The sequence below is a fragment of the Setaria viridis genome, chromosome 8, assembly GCF_005286985.2.
Source record: "Setaria viridis chromosome 8, Setaria_viridis_v4.0, whole genome shotgun sequence".
Lineage (NCBI taxonomy): Eukaryota > Viridiplantae > Streptophyta > Magnoliopsida > Poales > Poaceae > Setaria > Setaria viridis.
In genome coordinates, this window is record NC_048270.2 from 9294792 (window position 1) to 9311447 (window position 16656).

General features: G+C 45.6%; 1 protein-coding gene across 1 annotated transcript; it reads right to left on the bottom strand.

Moving 5' to 3' along the window:
• Positions 1-1570: 1570 nt before the first annotated feature.
• On the bottom strand, positions 1571-15624 carry LOC117833120 (alpha-L-arabinofuranosidase 1). Its single transcript, XM_034712512.2, has 18 exons — positions 15448-15624; positions 14622-14842; positions 14436-14490; positions 13910-14106; positions 13532-13653; positions 13303-13450; positions 12841-12910; positions 12576-12721; positions 12446-12491; positions 12317-12369; positions 11733-11877; positions 11461-11579; positions 11263-11334; positions 2693-2796; positions 2488-2544; positions 2206-2398; positions 1986-2129; positions 1571-1857 (listed from the first exon to the last, which is right to left on the bottom strand). The coding sequence occupies exons 2-18, from the start codon at positions 14808-14810 to the stop codon at positions 1699-1701; spliced, it is 2019 nt and encodes a 672-aa protein (XP_034568403.1). The 5' UTR covers positions 14811-14842; positions 15448-15624; the 3' UTR covers positions 1571-1698.
• Between the last annotated feature and the right edge of the window lie 1032 nt (positions 15625-16656).

Sequence of the window (16656 nt, forward strand, 5' to 3'; positions counted from 1 at the left end):
CGCGAGGGGAAACTAGAAAAAAAAACGAAACTAGGCATTACTTGAGAGGTGGTTATAAACCCTCCTCTCCAGGGATCAAATCGCTTCACGTCATATGTGTCTCGCCAATTTAGTTATTTATCCAATGGTAGCTACCATATCCATCAACAAAAAAGAAGTGCTTACAGTACCTTTGTCAACTTTAATATCTACTGGCTTTGAGCATGTGCGCCAGCCTGCCACCATCTTCTCTCCTTTACATGGGCCACACTTGCCTGATTCCAACAGCCCATGGCGTAGCCCATCCTTACGCATGGGCCTAGCAAACCCATCCTTACGCATGGGCCCTAGCAATCAACAGAACAACCGTGGAAATTCGAGAGTGACCTAGAGCCCGAGATTCCTATAGGCCTGCCGCTGCCGGCCTGTTGCTCTGCGGATGCAAATCGGCCTCGCGAGTGCATGCACGTTGGCCACGGTTGTTGCCGCCTGTCGGCGCGGCCCAGAAATCCATCGAAGGAGCAGGGTTAGGTTTGGAAAAAGTCTATCGCACGCGGTGTCACGCTCGAGCCGTAGAGCGCAACCCATGCGGCCCACGTAGTGTTCGGTATTTAATTGGCCTGCACAGCACGTGTTCATATGGGCTGACGTTTATTGGCCTGCACCTCTAGCGCTGGATCGTTTATTGACCACCTATAGAGCTGCGGCCTATTTTGGTAGCTAGTTGGGCCACAAGCAAAATATAGTAGATTAGCCTGCTTGGTTAGCATTTTTGTACAACAGATATTTTGTTGGGCTATTTGGACTTCAGCTTGCTACCACCGTTAGCCCATGTTGCATACGTTGGTTAGTTTAACTAATCATATGTAGCAACTTATATTCAAATCTTCAAACAAAATATATCAACATTGGTCTTGTTTTGTGAATCTCGTCATAAGGAACACGATGGTGAAAACATAATTGAAAATGGATGCTTGATGAGAGAGTAATACTCATTAAAAAATACAACTAATTTTTTTTGCTAACATCAGCGGCGGCGATATCATTGGAAAGGGACCTCCCTACGGAGGTTGTGCAGCGCCAGGAAAGGTAAGGCAGAAGGTCGCGCGCTCGCCCAACGCGTGACCGGTCGCGACTTAACTCAGTCCTTTAGGTTTAGCTCTTTATTTTTATTTTATGATTTTCTATTTTCTACATATCTTATGACAATTAAAAAGGTACAAAGCTAATATATTTTGTGACAATTTTAAAGCTTAAAAGGTAACATTCCTTGTGCTGTTGTTCTATGAGTATATGCCTGGTGCAACGTCAAAAGTGTGAAGCCAAATACCACAAATTATTATTGGCTTGGGCGGTCCATCGATCTGCCCGATTTAAATTATCAATTCCGACCTGATTGAATTGTTTCTATCTGTCATCCTGCATACCTGATTCCGCTTTCTCGACTGGCCTCTCGTTCCCGTCACCGGATAAAAAAATACGAAAATAAAAATGGTTAGGGTTTTCACGACCTCCCGACAGTTTCCATCCTTCTGTGCCGCGCCAAACATTACAAGCATTATTTACGCTTGAATTATTAAAGCTGGATACATGAAAACCACATAAAATTCTAGAAATATTTTTATTCACGGCAAGCCTTCATGTACTATGTCCTTGTGTTACAGTACGCACTGCGTTCTCAAGATACTGAAAACTTCCTCATACTGATATATATCAGTATCAAAGTCCAGATCTCAAGGATTCATCTCCTTTCTCTGCAACATTACTGATAAGTTTGGACTGAGACAGAGCGAGATCGAATGAAGTGAGCGAGTGAGGGGCCAGCCTGACTCGCATGTACTCTGCTGCATTCCGCAGCTGCCTCTTGACTGGCACGACCTGCACAGTTGATTACAATTTAGAAGCAAGCGCTGGATTCAGATGAGCACCAAGGCAGCAACCAGTTCTGAACATTTGAACAAGTTTAATTTGATAGGTCATTTCAGACGTAAGAGGAATTTGTTTACCTTTTCTGGGTGACTGAAAGAATTTTCATCCATCACATTGTCGGATGTGAGAACAGTGACTGCTGATCCCACTGCATTGACACTAGCCTCAAGTCCTGTTGTGGCGATTCTGACTATTACAGCATGCCACCCAAAGTTTACAATCTGCACAAGAGCTTTCGATACTAAGGTTACGATATAAGTCCTTCAAATTCAGGAGAATGCAGGAAATAGAACTTGCCTTTACTCTCAGGAAGCTATTCCCTGAATCCTGCCAAGTAATTGCAGATGCCGCTAGAGAATTAGAGTATCTGGAGTTGATTGTGATTGGATGAACCATAGCGCCGCTAGACTCACGGAATAGCGTCTGCATCCAGTAACTGGGAGTCCCATAATGTTGCCAGGTATTGAAGACAATAGCATCCGGGTTCCACCTGGTTGTTTTATTCAAACACGGATACCACAATGTTAAATCGACAAGAACACCAAGAACCACCGAAAGCATAAAGCCATAAATACTGACCTCCGATCGTTGGTATTTACAAATAGTGGTGCATAACTGGCCATCTGAACGATGTCACTGCAAAGAATCAACAAGAGTCATGTAACTTACAGTAAATAGTAACAGTCATGTAACTTACAGTAAATAGTAACGCCATCAGATCATGGTGTCTAGATGAGCAAAAACATCTTATGCAGGAAGATTCAGGGAACCAAGCAAACCACACCTATTTCTCTCCAGTCCAGTTAGGAAAGCAGCTTCTGCCAATGAAGCAAGAAGACTTCCTTTACCTGCATCCCTTTTCCAAACTGCATATTCGCTAACAAAAGCCTGCGCACGAATCATATTCCAAAAGATATTAACTGCCCGTCCAGCATTGGATTATGCAACAGGCATTTATTATCATGTAGATAACAAAATGTAGAAAACAATTTAGTTCTTGAGAGTCTCCAAAACTTTTAGATAACATCACATAATGTTCTTGTCATACCCTGAAATTTTCGAATTTCACGATGTGATTAGAAAGAACAATTAACAATAATTTGCTCACAATTTATAATTTTCCCAACATTTATTTTTCTTAACAGGAAATTTAGTATAGGAAAAACAATTGGTTGTTGTTCTGAATTAAATAAAGTTGTTATGTGTGTGTTGCATTCATGCCGATGCATCTTGGTGTTTCTTGAGTGCAAATGTTTTAAAACGCGTTTAGATAGCGGTTAGGCTTTTCTGAGAATTTTCCAGATTTTTTCTGGAATATATTCTCATTTTTTTCTAGAGCTAAATCTATTTATTAGAAGGCTCTATAATCTTTTTCACGAGCTCCAAGTATTTTATTTGGGTTCCTTGTGTTCCAAACCATCTCCAAGAATTTTCCTGAATTTTTTAGAGCTTTTCGAAGTATTTTCCGTGATATAATAGCCATTTCAGAATTTTCTGGAATTGTTTTTAGTTCGAAATTAATTCCCAAAATTAGAAAAAGGAGGAAAATAAAATCAGACTCCAACACAGCCTATTAATACTTTTCGGTGATCGCCATGACATCCTTTATCCAACGCCGCAAATCTTACCTTGTTTCGACAACCCTAGCTCCCGCAGTTCGACGCCGAACATATCAATCTATTGAACTCTAGCGAGTTCTCCGAAGAACTTTCCGGCCAGCAACTCCGGCGAAATCGTAAGTTCTTGGTCAAAGGTGAGCGAACCAAAGCATTGGTCTCGTCGTTCTCTTTCCGTTTTGCCACTCCGGTGCGAGTTTGGAGCCGTTCCCTAGCAATCCCTTATTTTACCCTTATCTCGTTGTTCCGGTTCATCGCCACCTCCATGGTCGAGCTTCCTCAGCCTAGCAGCGTGCCTGCCCTGCGTGCCGAGCCCCTGCCCAAGCCGCCCGCTGCCTTGCGCAACGTGCCGCCTGCCCGAGCCGCTCGCCCAGCCGTGCCCCGCACACCACCCGCGCCACCGCCCACTCGCACACCGCACTGCTGCCGCCCAGCGCCGCCGCCTGCTCTGCATCCCGCGATGCCGGCCAGCCGCGCCCCCTCCCTGGCCCGGCCGCCGCCAGCAAGCCGGCCACCGACCGGTTGGTTTTGACTGGGATGCGTTCATGAGGTAGAAGAAGATGAGGTGGCAGTTTTGCAGTTTAAAACCTGAAGATAGTTCTATTCCCGAGATCCAGTCCAATCCTTAGTTATAACGCGTTTAAGCCCTCAGTTTTCGCAGTTAAACCCCTGGAAGTTTTAAAACCTCGCCAACAAGCCCTTGCATCTTGTTTTATCCGTATCTTTTCTGTTTTAACTCCGTTTTGAGTGATTCTTTCGCTCACGCGTTCATCTTAACGTGTAGATTAGTTTTGTACCACTTTTTAATACTGTTTATGATGATTAGTGTACTGTTTTTAATTTAATTCATTTGTTTGCTTGTATGTGCGTGCTCTGGATGTTTGTTTTGGTTGGTTGCCACGAGTAGAACGAACACAGTTCAAGAGTTTTCAAGAGCGTGAAGATGAAGATTTTCTAAGCAGCAACACTACTCTAAGGAAGGCAAGTGTGTCCTTGTGCTTTTGTCCTTGCAACTATATTTAATCACTTTTGCATTGCTCTGCATTTAATATTGATGGGTCCTATTAAGGTTTTGTTGGAATGTAATATGGCAAGTGTTGGAACGTAATATGGCAAGTGTGCCTGTACACAAGCCTACATATACGTATGACAATCAATCACAGTAATGCATTGAATATTCCCCAATCACTTTCTATCATGGTATCACGAGACGGTAACGATCCCCGTTCCTCTCGCTTCCGCAATTAGCGCCGCGCCGCTGCTCTTCACGAGCGCCGCGCCGCCGCCACTACGATCTCGATCGCCGGCGTCATCCCGCGACCGCGCGCGCCCACGGCGCCTGCGCGACGCGCTCCTCCATCGCGACATACCGCGGCGGCCGTGAAGGATCGGACGCCAAGCCAGATCAAGTCACGTACGTCTACACCACGTGATCAGCATCCAGTCACGTACATCTACATCGCTGCTTCCTGTACGACCCCCGGCTGCCCTCGGGATCGCGTGATCTGATGGCCGAAACTGACGCCGAGCGCCAGGCCCGCGAGGCGCGCGAGCAGCGCGAACGCGACGCCGAGGAGGTCCGCCTCCGCCAGGCGGAGGCCGATCGCGCCGCGGCCCTCGACACGTATGAAGCCAAGTACGCCGCCGTCCACGCCGCCGCCATCGCCGTCCTCAACATCAAGGTCCTCGTGCCCTCGGTTTTGGATCGCACCGCCGACAACTACAACCGGTGGCGCACCATGTTCCTCACCGTCCTGGGCAAGTACGCCCTCACCGACCACGTCCTCTCCGACGTCATCAACGCTGATCGCCCAGCGTGGGTGCAGATGGACTGCACGGTGCTCACCTGGATCTACTGCACGATCCACGCCGACCTCCAGCAGTCGACGATGAACCGCAAGCCGAATGCACGCGGCGCGTGGCTCTACCTCGAGAACGAGTTTCTCGGCCAGCGCGAATCGCGCGCCCTGCTGCTCTCGGCGGAGTTTCGCACGGCGAAACAAGGTTCGTCCTCGATCACCGCCTTCTGCCGCCGCCTCGAGACGATGGCGGCGACCCTCAGCGACTTCGGCGATCCGATCGGGGACCGGACCCTGGTCCTCACCCTCCTCCGCGGCCTCAACGGCAAGTTCCGGCCCATGGTCTCCAACCTCAAGATGCGGCAGCCCTTCCCCACCTTCGAGGAAGCCCACACACTTCTTCTGCTTGAGGAGATCGACATCGATGACCTCGCCGTCGGCGAGGCTGCCGGGGCCTCCGATCCGCCGGCCTCCTCCACGTCGACCGCCCTCGTCGCCGCTCCACACCCTCCTGCTGGCCGTCCTCACGGCGGACACGGCCAGGGCAACCAGGCGGGTCACGGCCAGGGCAGGCACGCCTCCGGCCAAGGAGGCTACTATGGCCAGGGGCAGGGCGGCACTGCTGGCCCCGGCCAGCAGCGGACCGGCCGCCGCCGTGGTGGACGCGGCCGCAACCAGCAGCAGCAGCAGCAGCAGCAGCCGACCGACAACACCAGCGCTCCGCAACACCAGGTGCCGTACTACAATCCGTGGGCGGGCCACGTTCAGTTCTGGCCGTGCCCGCCAAATGCCTCCGGGACGCCGTTTCGTCCTCCGCCGGCCGCCTTCACCGCCCAGCAGCAGTACGTGCAGCAGCCGTACACCCTTGGGCCTCCTCCAGGGTTCGGCTACGGAGGACCGCCGCCACCACAGCAGCTGCAGCAGCAGCCCTGGACGCCCATGCAAGGCATGTCCTGGGATCCGTCCGCCCTCGTCAGCAACTTCAACAGCATGACGCTGACACCTCCTCCGTCCGGCGAATGGTATGCTGACTCCGGTGCCGGAGCTCATATGGTCAACAACGCTGGTATACTTTCCAGCCTTCATCCTCCATTGTCATCCAGTCCTTCATCTATCATCGTTGGTAACGGAGCTTCGCTTCCCGTTACTTCTATTGGGTCACACTCTTTTCCTACCACACGACGTCCTCTTGTTCTTTCTAATGTTTTAGTATCGCCTAACATTATTAAGAATTTGATTTCCGTACGTCGTTTCACTATTGATAATAATTGTTCCCTTGAGTTTGACCCATTTGGCCTCTCTGTGAAGGACCTTCAGACACGGAGCGTGATCGCCAGGTGCAATAGCACGGGTGACCTCTACCCGTTCTTCCCGGCACCATCCAGCACCACTGCTGCCCTCACCACTGCCACGTCATCCACCTCCCTCTGGCACCGTCGTCTCGGTCATCTCGGACACGCGGCTTTATCCCAGCTTATTAGTTCCAATGTTATTTCCTGTAATAAGCACAACACCGATCATGTTTGTCATGCCTGTCAGCTAGGTCGCCACGTGCGCCTACCATTTAGTGTGTCAAACTCACGTGCTATTCATCCTTTTGATTTAATACATTGTGATCTTTGGACGTCTCCAGTTGTTAGTGTGTCTGGCTATAAATATTATTTAGTCATTCTTGATGATTGCACTCATTACACCTGGACGTTTCCATTACGCCTCAAATCTGAAACTTTTGGCGTCATTTCTAACTTCTTTTCATATGTCCGCACGCAGTTCGACTCCACCATCAAAGCAGTTCAGTGCGACAATGGCCGCGAGTTTGACCACTCCTCGGCCCGCACGTTCTTCCTCACCCATGGAGTCGTCTTTCGGATGTCGTGCCCATACACCTCCCAACAGAACGGACGTGCTGAACGCACTCTTCGCACCGTAAACAACATCGTGCGGTCCCTTCTGTTCCAGGCCAGTCTTCCTCCTGTTTATTGGGCTGACTCACTCCACACCGCCACTTATCTCCTTAATCGTCACCCAACTAAAACACTAGACGGCCGCACCCCCTTTTTCGCTCTCCACGGCACACAGCCCTCCTACGCTCACCTTCGAGTCTTTGGGTGTGCCTGCTATCCTAACCTCACGTCCACAGCTCCCCACAAATTATCGCCTCGCTCCACCTTGTGTGTCTTCCTAGGGTACTCATCTGATCACAAAGGGTATCGATGTCTCGACCTCCACTCCAATCGGATCATTGTCTCTCGTCACGTTGTGTTTGATGAGACATTGTTTCCATTCTCCGAGATGTCATCCACCCCTCAGGACCCCCACACACTTGACTTTTTGGATGATGCTGATGATTTCTCTACGCCAATTTGGCCAAGAGTTGTGACTGCAGGTACTCGTCTTCCCGGCGGCATGGACGCTGCCCCCGGGGCCCCTGGCCACCCCGCCGGCCATGGGAGTGGCGCAGCCGGCCCTGCCGACCATGGCAGTGGCGCCGGCGGCCCCAGCGGGCACACTGCTGGTCACAGCAGCTGCGCAGCTGGCCATGCCGGCAGTCCGACTGGCCACGGCGGCCACGACGGCGGCTCGCTGTCCACTGGTCCTGATGGTGCTGCTGCCCCTGCGGACTCGGTGTCCCAGGTTGCTGCTAGCGGCGCCGGACGGACCACCATGACGGCTCCAGAGGCAATCGTCCCCGTCACCAATGCGCATAGCATGCGCACCCGTGGCAAGGACGGTTTTCGGCAACCTGTGGATCGCCTCAACCTCCACACGACGGTTGCCGCTACCTCTCCAGTGCCGTCATCCGTCCGTACTGCTCTATCGGACCCGGCATGGCGCCTTGCTATGCAGGCCGAGTTCGACGCTCTCCAGAGCAACGACACCTGGACGTTGGTGCCTCGCCCCCCTGGCGTCAACCTCGTCACCGGCAAGTGGGTTTTTCGTCATAAGTTCAAGTCTGATGGCTCTCTTGACCGCTATAAAGCACGGTGGGTGCTTCGCGGTTTCACCCAGCGACCGGGCATTGATTATGATGAGACTTTCAGTCCAGTTGTCAAACCAGCTACCATCAGGGTTGTCCTCACTCTGGCACTGTCTCGCTCCTGGCCGATTCACCAGCTCGATGTGAAGAATGCATTTCTCCATGGCACCCTGAGTGAGACTGTCTACTGCATCCAGCCGACTGGGTTTGTTGATTCCTCCAAGCCCAACCATGTCTGCCGCCTGAACAAGTCACTCTATGGATTGAAGCAAGCTCCTCGTGCCTGGCACAGTCGCTTCGCCTCCCACATCACCTCACTTGGGTTTGTTGAGGCCAAATCCGACACGTCGTTGTTCATCTTCTGCAGAGGTGCTGATATGGCTTTTCTCTTACTGTATGTTGATGATATTGTGTTGACTGCATCTTCTCCGAGCCTCCTTCACCGGATCATCGCAGCACTTCGTCGGGCTTTCTCGATGACCGACATGGGGCCCCTTCACCACTTTCTGGGTGTTAGCGTTCAGCGCCGAGATGATAGCTTATTTCTCTCTCAGCGGCAGTACATGCTAGATATTCTGGAGCGAGCTGGTATGAGTCACTGCAAGCCGAGCAGCACTCCTGTGGACACTCACTCCAAGCTTCCTGCTGATGGTGTCTCTGTCTCTGATCCCAGTCAGTACCGCAGTCTTGCTGGGGCTCTTCAGTATCTCACGTTCACCAGGCCGGACATTGCCTATGCTGTTCAGCAGGTCTGCTTATATATGCATGATCCCCGGGAGCCCCACCTCAGTGCTCTGAAGCGCATTCTTCGGTACCTTCAGGGTACCCTGGATCTTGGATTGCACTTACACCGGACCTCTCCAGCTGATCTTACCGTCTACACCGATGCAGATTGGGCGGGTTGTCCCGACACACGCAAATCCACCTCGGGTTATGCGGTGTTTCTCGGCGACAATCTCATCTCTTGGTCGTCTAAGCGTCAGCCTACAGTGTCACGGTCCAGTGCAGAGGCGGAATATCGAGCTGTTGCGAACGGTGTCGCCGAAGCCTGCTGGTTGCGCCAGCTCCTGACAGAGCTTCGCTGCCCTCTCCGTCGCGCTACAGTGGTCTACTGTGATAATGTCAGCGCCGTTTACCTCTCCACCAACCCGGTTCAGCATCAGCGAACCAAACATATTGAGATCGATTTGCACTTCGTCAGAGAGCGAGTCGCCCTCGGTGAAGTCCGCGTCCTGCACGTTCCCACCACGTCCCAGTACGCCGACATCTTCACCAAAGGTCTGCCGACGTCTGTCTTCACGGAGTTTAGGTCCAGTCTCAATGTTCGCGGTGCTCCCAGTTTAGACTGCGGGGGAGTGTTGGAATGTAATATGGCAAGTGTTGGAACGTAATATGGCAAGTGTGCCTGTACACAAGCCTACATATACGTATGACAATCAATCACAGTAATGCATTGAATATTCCCCAATCACTTTCTATCAGGTTTGCCTAGTTTTTATTATCATTCCTTATCAACCTGGGTTTTATCTTTCTGTTGGGTAGCTATGCTTAGCTGCTATACTTGGGTTATGGTGGTTTTAATGTACTCAATGATTAAACTTGTTTTACTTATGCTATACCTTCCATTAATACAAGATCACCATGCTTAATTGGAACATGGAGCGACCACCCAGGAAACAGTGCAACCACAAGAACTAATGGGCTCTGGTCTTAGCTAATTAATTAGATTCTAGTTTAGGGTAATCTTACCGAAAGGGCAAGAGGAGGGGCTTGAGTCGTTGTATAGCCCGGTCCTCTTGGTAAGTGGGCTTTGCTAAAACACTATACCCATTAGGGAGGTTTATGCACGCACCGAAACCTTAGTGGGTTACTTCTTATTAGGGAATCTTTGTAAAGGCCTTGTAGTATCCCTATGCAGTCACACCTTGGTAGTGTGATGAGTGCCTGATTAGCACAACATGGTTGGGTTTAAAGTTCATCTGAACTTTTACGCGACTTGTGGGTAAAGTAGTACAACCTCTGCAAAGTGTCTAAAACTGATCGATCAGCCGTGCTCACGGTCAAGAGCGGCCTGAACTCTCACATGATTAATCTATCGGAAGTTCCAAAGTTGAATTAAATTGTTGTTATTTATTGCTGTTATCTTTATTTATGTTCATGCTTAATGTGGGTTGGTGTATACTTATACCTTAGTAATAAGGTGCTAATATAATTTGACCAACTAAAAATGCTTAATGCAGTCAACCAGTCAGCGTTTCCTTGTTTAAGCCTTGCATGCATATTTTCCCCACACTTGCTAAGTACGACATGTGCTCACACTTGTTATAACCAACGTTGCTCAGAAGAAGAGGATGCTATGGAGTTTGTTGAAGCTGGTGCTGAGTTCTAGGCATACGCAACCCCAGTCGACGGCCTGTGAAGTTTGGAGCCTTCGTTTCCAGGATTAAGCATATATCTCTGATACTCTTTTTCATTACGTGATATTGTTACTGTTATTCACTTATGATGTCACTATATGTATGAAACTAGATCCTGGCATATATATAGGTAGCACTTGGTTTTGTTTTAAAACCAGATGTGACAGTTCTAATCATCACTTAAGCTCCATACATGTAATCCTCATAGTCTCTTTGAGTTGCAATGTATAAAAAGAACCGAAACCATATTCGTCCTCTATTTTCTTTCCTTTTTGCAAAGATTAGGAACAGAGATCTGTAAGAATAATTAAATTGCATAATAGAACCTTGGGCAACCATCAATACTATCTGGTTAACCCTTTAGGTTATCATTGAGTGGATGTACCCAAAGTTCTACCCAATACATTATAATATTAGAGGACTCTTATATGATTACCCTAACATCCCAATAGCAATGTCAAGAAAGCCCTGAATTATAAAAGAGGGCTGTTTCACAAGAATTTCCCCACAAATGAAAGTGGAAAGCAATTCAAATTAGGAGTTACCTTGGGTCCATCACGAGATGTACTGTCAAATTCGTTCATCATGGAAAACAAAGTCTTAGAGTCGGTATAAACCTGAACAACAAAGAATTGTAGGAACTTAAGAGAAGATATTGACCAAGATGACAGATAATGAAACAGAATAACATAATGTAGACAGCAACAGACAAGACAAAATTAACTTGGCAGAAAGAAATTTACATGAAAGTCAAACAAATCAGCAGGATGATCAAGTCGTCTGGAAGAACCATCACAGTTTGAAATCATTTGAATGTCTGGATAGGCGTCCCTTATAGCATTGTAGAACTTCAGGTAATTACCTGTTCAACAGCAGTATTGAAAATTGTGTAACAAAAACTAGGTTCAACTTTTAGGCTGTAGTACTGTACCTGTTACGTTTAATTTTTTTCATTTTTATGCAAAATGTTTAGTTTGTGTACTATGAGGAGATATATTGTAACTTATCAACTTACCACGGTAATGCTTTTTTCCGCAATCTTCATTTCCAATTGCGACATATTTGAGTGGGAATGGTTCTGGGTGCCCCATTGCAGCTCTAACAGAGCCCCATGTTGAGTTAGCGCTCCCCTTTGCAAATTCTAGGCCGTCCAATACATCCTGCAGAAAGACAAACAGTTCCAAAATAATCAAGGTAAAATTACGAGTTATGGCAAGTTCCCACAAGTCAATAAATGGTAAATCATATCCTATAGTGAATTTGTTGCTATTGACATAAGCGGAAGAAGTTTGTTCGTGGACAAGCTTGGAAAATACAAATGAGTATTAAAGAACGAAACCCACTGTAATATCTTTTCTGGTATGGATTAACAAGAGAAACTTAAGCATCATTCAAGCAGACTGATCATATCTTATTGTCTTTCATCTGCTGAGATGCATGCTTACACAGGTAGATATGAAACAAGAAAATGATGTCTAATTTGCTTATGCACCATTTCACGTACTCACATGTGTCTAAGGAGCATTTAAATGAAAGATATTTATTATATTAAGATATGTTGGCCCCGCTTGAAAAGGAACTACGGAGCTGAATACAAACCTTTACAAAAGGAGCAATTATAGCAGTATCAACTTCATCGTGGTGGCTGATTCCTGATTTTAAGAGGGAATTTTCCATCAGGTAAGAAGACCACAAGGATAAAAGATTTAAAAAACTAAATATAATTACCATTGTTGAATACCCAGATTGGAGCAGCACCTAGGTCCTCAGAAAGCTTTGATGTGGATTTCAAAGGTAGTAGTAATTATTTAGGGGGTGACTATAGAAAAGGAAAGGCTCAAACAGTGTGAACTGGTACCTGAAGATATTCATAATATCCAAGGCCATCGTCAGTCCAGTAATGCCAAACATCGCCAAAGTGTCCAGGCCTCTCTTCCCATGGACCAATAGATTCTCTCCATCTGAATGCATTTCTTAACCATTCACCTTCTACAAAGCAACCTCCTACAGTAGAAGCATGCCATCTAGTTAATCATTCCAGACATTTCTGTGCGTACATTAAATTATTAATAAATCACAAATCTTCGATCATCAAGAACGTGGTTTAGAAAACAAGCACATACCAGGGAATCTAAAAAATCGTGGTTTTAAATCCAAAAGCATGGATATAAGATCTGAGCGAAAACCATGTCCCTGTGCATGCAGGACAGAATTGGTTGTTAAATACTTCGAGGAACTCATGCACGATACCTATGACTGTATAATGTAAAGATATCATATTCATTTCTAAAAAGATGAAATAAATCTCAACATATTGAATACTCAAATAAACGAACTTGTAAATTTAGCCAAACAGGTTGTCCGTGATCACAACATTTTATGTTTTACTGGAAAGGGCACTGAACTATTGTAGAACTGAGCAGAGACTCGTAAGAGATTTTTCCTTCACAATGTAGTATTTTTTTTTGCATTTTTAAAATTTTCACATTGTTCTTACTTTGCTAGGTCTTTTCCTATCTTTCAATGTCAAGGTGTTGAACCATAATATAATATATGGTGCCCACAAGAAAAATAATGCAGCATACCTTGTATGTGTCTGCAGGCATGAGTGATACTTGATCAAACCATATGACTCCTTTATTATGAGTTGTTATCTGAAGCCTTGAGGTTCTGTTGGTTCCTTTAGCAACCAACTTCTGCTCCAGTTTTGTCCAGTTTGACGTGCCAGCAACTCTACCAATGCAATCCTTTCAATTGATGTGAATAATCAAATGCCCTCATCCACTTCACAATGCCGTGGGAAAAAATACTTACTTTAGATTAATTGAAGCCAGATTCTGTAACCCATCTGGGCTTGTTAGTGAAACTGTCAAGTCTGCTGTCTCTGGTGACTTGACGTAAATAACTAGATTGTAGGTCTTTCCATCCTCAATATTCTGGAAGGGGAAATTGTAACATTATTGAAAACTGAAAGTGGAAATATAGGAAAACAAAAACTTTACAAAATATTTGCCTAATATCAGAGCATGAAAAGCTAATACTACCTGAAATATCCAAACAAAAGACATGAAACTTAATGGTATTAAAATAGGAGTTATTGATATTGCATATATAGAGGTTCATTTTTTTATGAAATTGTGCATTTCTTATATAGGTATGAATAAGCAACATATGGTCAACATAAAGTTATACCATGCCCCAGAACCCTGGGTTGTAAATGCCAACACCGCCAGCTGGACAATCATTGCAGAGGACCTCCATCCTTAGAGCAACAATGTTCCGACTGAAACAAGATGATCTATCGGTGGCCACAAAAATGGAAGAGTCATCTCCAACGATAGACCATGGGTGAATGTTTGATGGAGTATGGGGGCCTCCAGCTTCAAAACCTGAAGCATAAAATTCAGAAGCTCGTTATGCTAAACCTGAATCATACATTTCGTGGCATCTTCTAAAGAAAAAAGTATTATGTTCTCCAGGTTCTAGATTATACTTTACATAAGAAAAATTGGTGCACTATGACTCACAGATATGCTCATAATAATCATGATTTGCTTGAAGATGTTCAGCCAAAAGTGCAAAACAGAGTTGGCTTTCTTTGGAAAGTAATAACATAGGAATTATTCCGCTTCACTCCCGAAAAGATAAGTACACCTAACTTCTCATCAGATAGTTGACTTTGAAATTCACAGAACACATTGAAAATATCTAAAAATACCTCTGTTACTAACAAGTTCTGCCCATATTCCACCAGCTCCGGCATGGTTGATCTCCTACAGAATAACCAGACTAATTATTGCAAGAACATAGAGGATAATGGATTGCATATGGGTAATTCTGATAATATGCTAGTATTCTACAAAAGCCCATCGAACTGGTATCTACAAATAAACTACTGACTCACCTCAAAAAACACCCCAAATAGTGTATCAGGGATCTTTCGAGCAAGCTCTGGCGTGGCATCAACCTTGACTGTTGCCGTCTGGGTCAACTCAAACTCTGATGCTAGGCATTTGCAGCCTAAGCAGAAAAGAAGCAAGAGGCATGGGATGGTTGTTGGAGAGAACCCTTCCATGGAACCCATGCACCTCATCTTGCAAGCGCCAACACAGCTAGGAGAAGATGCTATTATGCCAGGTCAACTGAGTTAGGTGGATATGGATAAGTACCAAGTTATTGCAACAGGACCACCTCCATATTACAAAATTGTAGAGAAGTATTGCGTATGGCATAACTTGAACCAAGTCCTAAATAATGTCTATATATATTCAACTATGCATCTACAAGCTCTTGAATGAACAATATTGCAGATACGACAACTGAACAGCAAGATAGATGTCCTAAACAATTCCTTTTATTTTTCTTTGTATGGAGGCCCTAAGCTTTTTTGTTTCTATGGAAATCCTGAACTACATGATATTCAATTGTACATGTGCAGTGTAAAAGAAGAGATGAATTTCAGATGATACTACTACTGTTGACTCAGACAAAAATATCCAAGAAGCCTCCCTATAGGCATTCTATCAAACATCTTGTCTGCACAACCAAGAGGGTCGATGGACAAGTCATTCGGGGGCAAAGAGGGAACCTTTAGCGAGTTCCTCACCACGGATTCACCTTTCAGCAACTCAGGGTTGAAGACAAGGCGAGCTAGCTTGAGCAGGATCGGAAGACTGGAAGAGTGGTTATACTGGTATAAATAAAGTAATAAAATGTGGAAGTACCCCTACCTTTCAGAGTTACGCCTTTTCACTTTGCCACTCAAAGATGAACTTCATCTCAATTGAAATTTTTTTTGAGAGAATCTGAATTGAACTTTGGAACACACTGGCGAGCTTAGGTTGCCACTTCTCGCACAAATCACGGCAGAGTAAACATTTATCTTTTCTTGTTGTCCTTATCCAGAGGCTCGCTATTCTGGCGCTATCATCAATCATCATAGTTGTTAATTGGGCTGCAGACCATGGACGACTGAGCGAGCACTGGGAGTACCTTTTTGGGCCTTAAGATCATCTGTAAAAAAAATGTTGGTGGATGGGCGCAATTGATTGGGCCTCTATGGATTCCGAGCAACTGCTCCACCTCCTCTAAAGAAAATCTTTACTAAAAAAAAATATGATGGTCAAACCTGAAAATTTCATAGACTTGGCCAAGACATATTTAAGGGTGAATTCAAAAAAAATAATCTCATATTAGATGTTAGTGTATTTTTTTTCTTAAAGAAGTTTAATTTAGAATAAAACCAAAACCACCAAAAAGCGTGAACATGTTTCTTTATATCGGCTCCATACGAAGAGTACGGTCTCTCATGTCTATTATGAAAACTAGTTATTCTGAGATTCAAAATTATCCAGACAAACAAGTCATTTTACCCTATTTTATACATGTATATGCATACGAGTAGTCAATGAGCATTAAATATGGCTAATAAATAGGATAGGTTAGGTCATTTTACTTTCCTAATAATCGATTTTAAAATTCCTAGAATGACTTATGACTGATGTTTTAGGATGGATGAAATATTTTAGATTTAATTTATAAATTTATCTATTTGTACAAATATTTAAAAAAGCTAAATAATGAAACGGGTGAAAAAAAAAAGTTAATGGTGTAATATATTTAACAACAAAGGTATCGGAAGCTTCGACTTCTCATATTAGCTTGAATGAAAACCTCCTACTACTCTCTTTTAAGAGTATAATGCTTTGCACATTTAAAGACAGCATAGATTTCTTTTTCTTAAAAAAGTAAACAGTTTTCAGTGTGTCAAGCCGTAAAGTAAAGGAGTTCGAGGCCACGCAGGCTGCCACTGGACGCGAACCTATAAATGTGTCCGCTTCTCTTCCCCACGCTCCGTTTTGGCGCTTCTATCCCCAACCTGTGGCCATGGACGCTCCACCCCGCACCACCACCACCACCCCGTCCCCCTCCCGCGCCTC

Excerpts from the sequence above, each read along its gene's own strand:
- LOC117833120 (XM_034712512.2), bottom strand. The coding sequence starts at position 14,810 with ATGAGGTGCATGGGTTCCATGGAAGGGTTCTCTCCAACAACCATCCCA. Across the intron at positions 12,911-13,302 it reads TGCCTGCAGACACATACAAG|GGACATGGTTTTCGCTCAGA; the intron begins GTATGCTGCATT and ends CTGCATGCACAG. Across the intron at positions 12,370-12,445 it reads AATCTGGGTATTCAACAATG|GAATCAGCCACCACGATGAA; the intron begins GTAATTATATTT and ends TCTTAAAATCAG.